We start from the raw sequence: 12,953 nt of genomic DNA on the forward strand, positions 1-12,953 counted from the left end.
ATGAGTCAAATTTGATCATTAAAGAGGAAGTGTAGTTTAGTGAAAAAGATCAATGGTTCAGGTGTCTTGGTGCTACCATTATATCTAGCTGTGTAATCTTGAGGAAGTCACCTAACTTCTCAGAATCTTCTCATGTATAGATTGAGGGAATAGAGAGAATGAAAATTCTTCCCCACTCTTAAGTAATTAAAAAAATTGGTAAGTATCATTATGACAGTGTTTCTTTGGGAAAATACACTGAGTTCCAGCTTTGAATACTAGAAATAGATCTCCCTTCACTGCCAACATGGCAGGTGCAGTTACTCCTTATTTCTTCACCCTTCCACTATCAAGTATTAACAGTAGGTACTCCAAGAAAATTTTAAGAATATGGGTCTGGGAGTTTGCATCGAGGAATGAGAGTGGTTTTGGGGAGAAAGAAAATTGAGGAATGGAGGAAAGGGGAGGAGTTTAGGAGAGATACTAGGATGAGATAGAGAAAAGAGCTACTGGAACTAGGTTTGTTTCCCTTTCTTACTCATATTCCCTTATTTCTTCCCCTTAACTCTGTCTTTTCTCCTTTTCCTTTCACCACAATAACATGCCTTCTGTCTTCTCCTTCCCCTTTTCCTGCTCAGCAGTAGAACCATCCTATGGACTGGGCCTGGGGAGAAATCTGGCTTAGATGGAAAACTTGTTGGGGTGGGCATTGCTGTGGAGGAAGAATAAGGGTTTAGCTTTTCAATGGGGAAGGGAGAGAGTAGGATTGGAGATTTCCCAGTGGCGGGAAGGAAAGAGTAGTTTTTGCGTATTCAAGGCAGAAATTGGTTAAAGAAATAACTTTTTTTTTAAGTGATGGAGTTTGGTATTCTGTATTGTGTAATGTACATGTGGGTTTATTTTTAAAGGCAAAAATTTACATAAACATATTGCATGTATAAATGCACATAGCCTTCCTTTTAGAGGTATTATGTAATCATTAAAGAAAGTTTTTGAACACTAATTTCTGTGATATTTAGAATGCATACTATTTCTTTCAGTTATTTATCTTTTGTGTTGAGTTGGGTAAAGGAAATACATAATCCATATTGTTATAGTTTTACTAAACTAAAACTTTGCCGTTTCCTATAGTGGAATCATGTATCTCAGCATTAGAATGGAAAGCTCAAATGAAACATCTCTGCTGCCTACTCTTAGAACTATTACTTGCTTTAAAACAATCTGTTGCTATTTCTGCAAAAAGATGTTCCTCAAATTCCCAGATTGGATTGGGAACAGACAGCACATACTGATGATCCTGAGTATGTGCAAAAGTTCTGCAATTCAGATTCAAGAAATTGTGTGTTATTATTATGGAGTGTGGGAGACTTAGCCTTTCCTTAATTGGGAGTGGGTAAGGTTTTCCACTGAGGTAGTTTATAAAGTTACCTACATTTCTCTGTGTATACTACAGATTTTGCAGATGTTGGTGTCCTTGAAGAACCACATGAGTTTGTATCTCATTTGTGTCATTACCTTTCACTTAACATACTTCCATGAGTGACACATTTCCTTAGGGGTATTAATATAAATGTGCGATTGTTGTTAGCACAGTCTTTTATCAGTCTTATGTGTTTTCACGTGTTTTTTTCTGTCCCTAATTTGTCTACTTTCATCAAATATTATAGTCATTCTATCCATAATTTCTTCTGAACACATATCTTTTAAGAAATCTTTCCTTTAGAGCTCTACCCAGTGGCATCCCTCTTTTATTTCCCAGATCCTACAGTACTACATTTTTCAAATTTCAAATATGAGGGCCTTCATTTTTCTCCCTTTCTTTCTACATTCATTCTTCAGTACCACTGCCAAGTTAAATCTCTATCTTTTTATTTGTCTCAACCACCTTTTCTCCATCATTCACTTCCTTTTTTCTGGACTCTCCATCTGAAGAACGGCTCATATATGGCAATAAAAAAGGTACAGACCAGACAGAGTAACATTGTTTTGAAATATGACTTCATAAATTGTCCTCATGTCCATGTAAGTTAGCATATTCATTGAGTATATTTATGCAGAGTCCTCTTGGGCCTTATGCAAATTTAGTTTAAGTTTTATCTAAGTTAGAATTTGATGTTTTTAGAAGTCATATTCCAAGATATCTGTCTTTCTGTGCATGGAAATATTTTTCCCTCTTTTTCATTCCTCTTGTTTTAAAATTTCATTCTTTTGCTTATTTGTAATGTTTTGTACTTTCCCTGCATGACTAGGGGTGTTTGATTGTCTGTCTTATTCCCCAAAGTAATTTTACTGTGGACATTTACTTTAATATTATGCATGATGTGTTTGTAAACTGATTTAAAAATCCTGATTTATAAAGTGTTTTTATATTCCAGTGAATTTTTAATTTGAAATCAGTATCGTTTACATATCATTCGGTTTTATAGATACATATAAATTAAGGCTGAAAATATGAATGTATCTCATTACAGCCCTCCTCCCCATCCCCATACTCCTCTTCCCCAGCTTTGCTATTTTTAAAACTCTGTCAATTTTAAAACAAAATATCTATATTAATTTATTTGAAGAGAATCAGACTTACCTTATGTCCTTGAACAAGACACTTAATAAACTTAGTTTGTTTGTCTATAAAATGAGGCAGTTGAACTTTGCAATATCTCTACTGTCTCTTCAAATTCTAATGTTCAATGATTCTGAGACTCTTAAGTAATGTTTTTGGCATCTTGAAAATACCTGTGTAGTGCCATGGTGCCTACACAGTTCTGGACTTATAAAAGCTGTAGCTTCAGTGCTCATCATATTACCCTTAGAGGGATAACCCTTAATATTACCCTTAAAGGTGTATCATAAACATGGTTGTGGAGCCTGTTTTCTTTAAAGTATGTCTTTTGTTTCGTCTTAGAAATTGGATTTCTTTTTCCTTGCAGTAAGATCCAGTCATCATCTTAGGTTTTAATTATATGTATTTGTGGGCTGCTTGAATTTTAAATGAGATGCTCTAGCCGAGAAGACTTTTGGTTGTTCAGACCTCTGTATACCTCAGGCCCTTTTTGGTGTAGTGTCTTTAGCCTCTCCTTAACCTTCTCCTCAACCACAGTGCTTCTATATGTGTGTTTTTCATCATGTTGAAGCACAGTTCTAAAGAACCACACTCTTGGGTCCAGAATGATTCTAGTTGCTATATATGAGATAACAGGACAGAGGTTGTTGTTCTTTCTGGAGGCCAAGGGAAGGAAGATACAACCTATGAGTCTTTCTTCAGCCAAAGATTCTGTTATTTTGGTACATTCTCTTTTGTATCAGTGATAAGCAGCACAGCTAACCCTTTGGAGATGAAGCATTAGTGATCCTTTAGTTTTTGGGAGAGTTTTTCCCATTGCTCACTCTCCTTGTGTCATACTCACCTAGGAATGTAAGAACTTGTATATATTTGCATGACCGTAGAGGACACCTAGTCCATGAGGTTGAGATGTGCATTGTTAAAATGCTGATATGGTCCTTAGTTCTGAGTCACCTGTCCAGTAATTGCTTCATATCATTGTTTTCAGACCAACTTAGAGCAAGGAAACTTACTTTGTTGTAGTCTGATGGGATATTTCCAGCCTGCATGTCAAAGGCTTTTATGATAATCAAACAGAAGGCTGTAGGCTATTACCAGTTCTTGTCTGTTAGTCTGCATGCCATAGGCTCTCATGAGAATTAAACAGACTATAGAATTATTACCATTTTTTCTTGTCCTCTGGTTTGTGATACAGGTTGGGCTCTAGTTTCTTTCCCATTGCTGCTTTACTGATTAGTCAGTAGTCTGAGAGTCATACAAGTTTGTGGATTACTTTTCATTTGTATCTGATTCAGATCCCAGTACTAGACCAGTGCTGAGCTAAACATTGAAGGAGTAAGAAGCTTTCTGGCATGAGTTCATCTAGCTGGTGGCAGGGGGCTTGGTGTTGGTTCACATGAGTGTGAAACAGGCTAATAGAATGGTACAGATGTGGATGCCCTAAACTTGAGTCTTTCTTTCTATTTATTCCATTGAAAGTAGGTTCAGCTGCAGCCCGGAAAGAAATCATAAGAAACAAAATTCGAGCAATTGGCAAGATGGCAAGAGTCTTCTCTGTTCTCAGGTAATTATATATTTTCCCAATTATTTGTTTTACAGAAATTAGTTTTATTGTGCTCTTTTACAAGCAATGTCCTGTTTAATATCTGAAAGCAGTACAGTAGCATTCTTCCTATGAAGTTAGTTGCATATTTACATTTTTAGGAAGGGAACACAAGTCCCTTTGAAACTAGTGTTTTTGACCCTTGTGATTATTTACTCACCTTTGGTATCTCTTGTCCTTCTGTGATGAAAGTGTTAGATCTACACCTTGAAAATTAGAGCAGGATAAGAGGGAGGGGGCACTTTTTAGAGTGTTCCTGATGAACTTGCTCATCCATATGGGAAGTCCCTTTTGTCTTCTTGGGGTTAATTCAGGAAGACCAGGTTTATGGGGGCACAGGAATGGGTGTTTTGCAAAAATTTGCAATAATTTGTTTGCAAAACTGATTATATTAGACATTTGAACTTTAAAGCACATGAAATACCATATTTTCACAATTTTATGATACCCATTGCTGATGACTCTCACCCTGTATTTAATAAAGACTTTCAAGAGAAACAATATACATTTCAGTTGTAAGGCATACCCTCTTATATGACACATTTAGAATGTAGAAAAATGTATATCTTGGAATTGAAGAAAATAGGATAATAGCAATGAATGTCCTAAGTTATATATATGGCCTACACCTGGGCCACATCTCTTCTTTTACACTAGGAACTTGTTGGAAGTCTCTGATGTTTATTATCTTCTCTCTGCTACAGGGAGGAGAGTGAAAGTGTGCTGACACTCAAGGGCCTGACTCCCACAGGGATGTTGCCTAGTGGAGTGTTGGCTGGAGGACGGCAGACCCTACAAAGTGGTAATGATGTTATGCAACTTGCTGTGCCTCAGATGGACTGGGGCACACCTCACTCTTTTGCTAACAATACACATAATGCATGCAGGGAATTCTTTCTGCTTTTTAGTTCCTGTCTTGGCAGCTGACACAGGCAGAATACTATATATGATAGGTAGTCTCTGATTAATAACCTGACCGGAGCAGAAAATTGATAGAATGGGTGTTCCTTTCAATTGAAAATAATGATCAGTCTCTCAGATTTTCATGAAATGATCTGGGAGTAACTCATATCATAATGTCTGAAATATTTATTTATTCGTTTGTCTAATGCACCCTTTTCTTTTTAAAGCCTCAATTTCAGAATGTGAATCAAGGATATCCACATTACTAAAATGGAAATGTAATTCCACGTTTCTTATTTTTAGTTTTTTTAATTTATGTAATTGTATTAGACTATGCTTATATTTTCAGATACTTAATTTTAGAATTAACAATCTGCTTGGGCCCCAGAACATTACTTATGCACTTCACTTGCCAAAAGATTTGTGCAAGGTTTTGTACCCTGGGAAATGATGCCAAAGTTTGTTTTCTGTGGTGTTTGTCAAATGTTCTATGTATAATTGACTGTCTGTAACATGCTGTTTCCTTCCTCTGCAGATGTAGCTGCTTTCCTAAATCTGTCTGTCTTTCTTTAGGTTAGCTGTATGTCTGTAAAAGTATGTTAAATTAAATTACTTTATCAGACACTTGTCTGTCTTTTGATGTAGAAGCAACGTTGTAGCACCTTGTTTTGAGGTTTGCTGCATTTGTTGCTGTACTTTGTGCATTCTGAACATGAATGTAATATTAGATATTAAGTCATTGTTATAAGGGGTTGAATTTAAATCCTGTAAGTCAAAATTGAAAGGGTGTTATTAAGTGTGCCTTTATTTTGCATGAAAATAAAAAGAATTATACATAAAGAATTCCTGTAATCTGGCTCATTGAATATCTTATATTAAAAAAAAATAAGTTTTTTTGGCGTAAATATCTGTGTAAATACTGGGTTAACTTTTTGAAAGCCCGTTACAGATTAAATAAAAGAGAGTGATGTAGTGATGTGGATGTTGTAGACTATACACAGTAACCCACAACTTTCCCTTGTGGTTGGAAACCAGAAAATGTGATATGAAAAGCCTTAATTTATGTTTTATTGTAGCCACTTTTTATAGCCCTCCAAGGGTCATTGCTGTATTAAAACAAGCAGCAACAGATCTGGTATTTTCCTTAGTCATGATTAGCAGTGTCGTTTTTGGTGTTATAATTAGTGAATTTTTTAAAAGCAAAAAAATAGGAAATTTTAATTTTTAATTTTGAATAAATTTAAATTAGATTAACTTTTCACAATTTCATTTCACTCAGTTTTGTAATAAATGCTTATATAAATAAATAGAATTTTTCCTGTAGACAAATAATTTCTACTTGTAGCCTATACATGTTCTATTTATATGTTATTGTGTTGTCTGCTACCATCACTGGTATATGTGAGATATACAGCTATGTTTTAAAGTTATAGTTTCAAATTTTCACTTAGAATAAGGTTTCTTTTTTTGATTAAAAAAACCTGCTTTGATTCTCTTTAAATTTCTTGCCCTCCATTTTTATTATATTGTAAACATAAGAAAAATGAGGGGATTTTTTAAAAAAGGATTTCATTAAAACAAGAAGATCTTAAATATTTAATAAAACTAGCAAAAATGTTAATAAAAAAGGATGAATTTTAATAGCTTGAAAACTGTTATACCCTTCCTCCTCTTAGTTTAGAAAAGGAAAAGAGAACCAAAAGAGTCTCATACTGAAATAAATCTACACTACAGTCATCTCTCGATTATCCTTGGATATATTATTAGTTTTATGTTGTATCCACAGCAAACCTTTTCTTTCAGATTTCACAATTAGCACCTGCTAATTACATGCTTTGTTGATAGCTCAGCACTTCTATTTATTCTTAATTTGCATGCAGCCTGAAGTTCAGTCTTCCAACTTTGAAATCACCCCTAACTGCAGGGAAAGTTTGAAAGACAGCTTTACCTAAGGGAGTGTCTATTCCTGGATTAGAGTGTGTTACTGGATGGTGCTGAGCTTAAGAGGTCCAATTTGGGAAACTAGATAGCTCCCTAGCTCTGCCAGCCGTGATCTTGATGGTGTGGTTTGAGCATTTGGTTGAAGTGATTTCTCTAGCATAAAATAAACCCATTTCGAAACAAATAACAAACCTCATACAAAAGCTGCACCTGTGTGATTTTTAAAAATTTATGTAACATTTTAAGTTTTAGTAGACATGACTCCTTAAACTGAGAGTTAAGTATTGCAAAAAAGAAAGGTTTTAAATTCTAAGACCTCCATCCTATTATTGGAAAATAGGAATCATCTTCTCAATAACTTTACAGTTAATTTATGATATTTCTCAACTGTTTTTATAAACTGCACAACTCTATTGGAGTGGGATTTGATACTCATATTTTATGCACAGTTTCTTCATGGAAATTTAGCTGGGAGCTAGCCCTATAATGCTACCTTCATGCAGACCTATATGGGAAATATGTGGCCATCTCTGTTATAGTAATGTCAATTCCTCTTGATCATTTATCCTGTGTAGTATTGAGGAACATAGTTTGAGAAAGCAGTATATTCAAACTTATTTAAGGCCATATCAAGATGCCCAATACAACTGAAAAAAAAAAATTGAAGAAAAATAGTGGTTTTTAGCTTAATGTTTAAGCTTCAAATGATCATCTTTGAATTCTAAGCTTGACCTGGTATGCAGTTTTGAGTGTGATACTTATTTTGTATTCTGAAAAGAATTTAGGAGCATTTAGAGACCTCAGGAAAGAGCAGAGAATATAAATTGACCTAGAAAATGGTTTTATGTATAAAATTAAAAGCCCATAGAATGATTTCAAAAGTATATTGTCGCATTTCATAATTTGAACAAATTTATTAATAGACTTAAATTATTGTTACACTCAAATAGATACTAATTCTTACAGTGATAACAGTTTTTATTTTTAATTTATTACTAAATATAATACAAAGTATGAAATATTTCATGTAAATCACTTCTGTTACCACAAGCTCTTTAAAACATAGGTTTGGGTAGGTGTTTTATTTTTTCCTCATTTAATTTCTAAATTATAAAAGAAAATAGTCCACATTTTGAAGAGTAGGAGTCCCAAGGCTGATTCAATAGAGATGGATCATTTGTCTCAGTTTTCTGTCTGGGCACATTCCAAGAGTATTTTCCAAGTGTACAGGGCTAAATTTTTTAAATGGTAATTTGTACAGTGAATATACAATAAGTATGTCTGCTTTAATTTGTAATGTAATTTGAAAATTAAGAAAAATTAGTTCTCCCTTTATTCAGTGTTCATCCTCCTTGTTTGGGGTCCCCAATTCACTTTATTATCTGGCTGAGATCAACAAACTTATCTAATTTAGTCTACTTTAATTCCATATGTTCATCAGTGTCCTTTCACATTAATAACTGCTTTGGATAAAATTTGTCATTTCTAAATCATGTGTACTGCTAAAAGGTCAGTTTAGGAATAATTGTCCTAGCTGACCTTACTGTAGAAGAAGCAAAATAGAAGGGATGGGGCGTTGTTATAAATATTCTGAGTGTGTGCACTTTGGGTAAGGTGAAGAATTGAGAATTGACAATATTGTCCTCTGCAGTCTTTGGCCCTGGTCCTCAATGTGAGTGCTTTATACAGTTTGAACCCAGAAATGAGCTGGAAGATTCTTTGACTACAAAATGTATGACTAAATATGTTGAAATTCTCTTAATGGGCCAGAAACAAGCTATACCAAGAATGCATTTCTCATTTACATGACCTATTTGTATGTCTATATCATGAAGTGATTAGGATTTATTGCCTGTAAGACCTCAGTTCTATCTCTTGATTCCTCTCTAATTGTTCAATGGGCTTGAAAAGATGCTCAATAAGTAGCCTTTTTATCTTCACTTGAGAATGCAGCCTATTAGTACCTGAAGTAGATTTGAGTTCATGATACACTGAACATAAATGGATTTTTAAGGTTATATATGTTAATATTTTTAGATAGTTGAACACCGATGTTAGAATAGAAAGGAAGTTTCTAATAGACCAGAGGAGTCCTTTTAGATTACACGTGAAGGACAGGGCTATGGAGCTGAACTGTTCTGTTTAGAATAACTTTCCAAGTTTACTGCCCATAAATTTCATTGTAGGTCATACCAACTTTTGCAGCTTATGCTTTGCCCTATGAATTAGAAGTGACAGGAAAAGCATTGCTGACCCCTTCTAGTTTATATCTTAGGGAACCAGCTGGTGATAAATATTATTCCAGTTAGATGTAAAAGAAAAAGAATCTCCTCCTGTGTACTCTTTTGCTACAATTCTACCATCATAATTTCACCCTAGAGAATTTCCTTGTGATTGTGATGGATGTGATATAATAAACATGTTGGAAAATTCTAAGGCCATCAAAATACTGAATTCAAGATGGGTAATTAATACTAGTGTACACTTGCATGGATGCTGAGGTGTCTGTGTGTATAGTAGGTCTACGTGTTCTGTGCTCTGAGCGATGGTGTCTTAGTGCTGTGTGTAAACTGTGCTGTGTCAGGAATTGGGGGATTGGATGGGGCTCTCTAATATGGGTACTATATATGTTAAATTGCAAATGATGATGTAGTACGGGGTACTGTGATATTTTAAGTGATCATTGCCTTTTCTGCTGTACAATATGACCCTTCTCATCTCTCTCATTCATTTTGCATGCCTCTGCTCACTTCTGTACAGCCACAGTTGAGGCTATTGAGGCTGAAAAAGGTACGATCAGAGTCCTTGCGCTGGGCAGAGATCTGTGGTGTGTGGGTGGGCATCAGAGAATGTCCTTTGGGTGTGTTTTACTCCTAGATTGCACAGCCCAAGATGAATCAGACTCACTGACTCATCAAATTTAACAGTCGTATTCTTTTTCTTCTTTTTCTTCTTCTTCTTCTTCTTCTTCTTCCTCTTCTTCTTCTTCTTCTTCTTTTTTAATCACAAGGACTAATTTCTGCAGTGAAATTTGTTTTTTTCCCTTTTCTAGCATAGTTTGCAACCAGCATTTAATGTTCCAGAATTCTTTAGAGAACAGCATGTTATGCTATGATATTTATGTAGCATACAATGCTATCGCGTTTACAGTTGCAAATAAAGATCTGTTCAATATTTTGCATGATTCTATGCTGCTCAGATTATTTTTTTCCTAAGTGAAACCTTCTATACATACAGGTTTGGTATGCTCATGGTATAAAAATGATGTACTCATTTTCAGTAATGCACCTGAGAGTGTAGGAGCTGTCACTATGATTTTTTTTTTTTTTGCTGTGGTTTGGGCTAATGTTTGCTGATAATATTATATCCATGTATATCATGTATTATTGGCTTGATATTACACATTACTGAAAGCTTTGCTGCCCTAGCCACTTACTTGGTTCACATGTACAGACTCTGAGTCCCAGGATTGCACATATTAAAACAACCAGATTATAACCAGTAGTATGGAAATTTTTTCTGTGCACATTTTAATAATAGAGCATGCAGCATTCCAAATGAAGTGAATGCGAAGCCATAACACTTGGAGGAGGATTGTCATTTGTTTTGATTTGGGTTTCCAAAGAACAGGCAGTGAATGGCTAGTGAACTAAGAAAGATATCTCCTAAAATATGGAACTCTAAATACTTTTTGCTGTCAGCCAAATACATCGATCTAACTCCTGGGAGGCATTTCCCACCGTTTTCATTTCATTGGTGGTGATGTGGTGATGATACTTTGACCTCCATGATAGTTCTGATCTGCTAAATTTTAGCTTTATTTCTTTTCTCCTCCCAAGCTCTTGGTACAGATTTGTATGTTGAGAATTAACCTTGTTTAGCCTCCTCATTTGCTCCTACTCTTGTTGCTACCTTACTGTGATAGTTACTGGTGATCTTAGGGCCTGAGGTAGGAGATAATTGGTATAGTAGAAGTCAGACTGAGACCCTGAGACCATTGCCTGCAGGTTGATTTTAAGGGCAGGGGAGGGTATTTTTGTGGCATTTTTTTAAGGCTATGCTAACACGTCATCTATGAAGCTATTGTGTTTAGGTTTAAATATTTCATGTTTTAAGGGGAAATCTGGAATGAGGATAGAATTCAGTTAAAGTAATATTTAAATGTTGCTACATACAGCTAATTTCTTTCTTCTTAAAAATCGTTAATTATGTTTTTAAAATCTCAGAAATGTTTTTCAATTACTGACTTATCAAATTTGCATTTTGTTAAGCAATACGAGGATTCTCTCCACCACATAGAATCTGCAGTTTTGAAGAGGCAAAGGGTTTGGATAGGATCAATGAGAGAATGCCACCCCGGAAAGATGCTGTACAGCAAGATGGTTTCAATTCTCTGAACACCGCACATGCCACTGAGAACCACGGGACTGGCAACCATGGTGCCCAGTGACCCACGGCTTCCCAGGGACTCTCACAACTCGGGCCCCAAATGGACAGATCACCCGAGGAGCTGGAGGGGTCGGCCAAGCTGACTGTAGATGTCACAGTCCCTCTGGAGAAACCATTGTGCTTTTGAGACCCCAGCCCCCTTCCTGAATGGAGGCTTGAGGGCCCTGGGACATGTTGTGCTATATGATAAGATTGGGTCATCGCTGCCAAGGTGGAGAGCAGTGAGCAAGGGGCTTGGGGCAATTTCCAGTGGAGGGCTACTACACCTCCATTTATGCTTGTGATTCACACATTTAAGTTTACAAATGAGATTTCTTTTTCCCCTCAGTAGAATTAGATTTTGTTTTCCAACCATAACTTCAAATACAATCCTAAGAGCTAATGTGGACTTTTTTTTTTTCCATGAAATGTCTTTAAAGGATGAATTAGCATGGTCTTAAAATACATTTCTGAGGTTACTAAGCTGTATTTTGAATTGTGGGCAAAATGCTGAGAAACCCAGTTGGCATTTATACAGAATGCTGACTTCAGGGCTATAGTTCTTAAATGTGGCTAATTCTGTAATATAGTCTTGGTATTTTTCAATTCTGAACGCATAACCTATTTCTAGGCAGACTCTCTTACTTGAACACAAATCCGAAAACTAACTTAGAAACTTTTTTGCCCAGATCTTTTAAGATTTACACCCAGAGATTTAAGAAGAAAACCTCTAAATTTCAAAATGATGAAGAATTACAGAATTACTCATTTAAGGTACTTTAAAAGAAGTTTGTACATTGTCAAAGTAAATTTTAATTCAAATCATGTCTGTAAAACTTGACGTATTTTGTGTATGCATGTTTTCATTTTGCAAATATTTAATATATAGACCTATGATGTACAGGTACGACATGTATAGGTTACCTAGATGTTATGAGAAATTTTAGTTTATTGTGAGTACTCAAGTTGCTTAAATAGCCACAGGGTGATTTACTGCTGGCTTCCTATCATTTTTATGTTTTAATGCAAAGGAAATTTTAAAATGTTCTGGAAGTGTTTTTGATTAAGCAGTGCAGCATAGAAGCAATGGTTCTGTTTCAAATCATTCAGATGTTAGTGGAAGCATAAAAGTCAAGACTGCATGTTGAACATTTTCTTTTGATAGTTACAGAACTGCTTGGTTAAATTAAATGGAACCATGTGCTAATTTTTCACAGTTATTGACCTGTATTGATTGCCACTGTAGTTTGGTATTTCCCTTTACTTTGGTGGCCTGCTTCCCTCATGCCCTGGAATACAACTCAGAGCTCCAGGCAGCGGAACCATCTATTGTTTGTTTGCCAGAAAGTGCACCCTGTATGGTCTCCTGTCTGAGTTGGAAATATTATGCATGTGCAGGACTATTCGATTATTTTATAAACAATAGCACACAATAAATTCCATGCATGGGCCGCTGCTCCTATCTCTGTGTTGGGTTTTATTTGGAAGATATAGTCTGATTTGACCTTCTCATGCAAATCAGAAAATCCTATTAATAGA

General features: G+C 35.5%; 1 protein-coding gene across 8 annotated transcripts in view; it reads left to right on the top strand.

Annotated features, from left to right (window-relative positions):
- PPP3CB (protein phosphatase 3 catalytic subunit beta) overlaps positions 1–12,876 on the top strand; it is a 43,242-nt gene extending 30,366 nt beyond the window's left edge. For 2 of the 8 annotated variants that reach the window (XM_031462167.2, XM_064488055.1), the window contains exons 11-15: positions 1,912–1,938; positions 4,019–4,103; positions 4,847–4,944; positions 9,747–9,776; positions 11,258–12,876. In XM_031462167.2, coding sequence (XP_031318027.2) covers positions 1,912–1,938; positions 4,019–4,103; positions 4,847–4,944; positions 9,747–9,776; positions 11,258–11,436 — 419 coding nt within the window. In that variant the 3' untranslated portion in view covers positions 11,437–12,876. The remainder of the gene's footprint in view (positions 1–1,911; positions 1,939–4,018; positions 4,104–4,846; positions 4,945–9,746; positions 9,777–11,257) is intronic. The other 6 variants (XM_031462168.2, XM_031462171.2, XM_031462169.2 and 3 more) reach the window with 6 other exon arrangements.
- Positions 12,877–12,953: the final 77 nt, after the last annotated feature.

The sequence above is a fragment of the Camelus dromedarius genome, chromosome 8, assembly GCF_036321535.1.
Source record: "Camelus dromedarius isolate mCamDro1 chromosome 8, mCamDro1.pat, whole genome shotgun sequence".
Lineage (NCBI taxonomy): Eukaryota > Metazoa > Chordata > Mammalia > Artiodactyla > Camelidae > Camelus > Camelus dromedarius.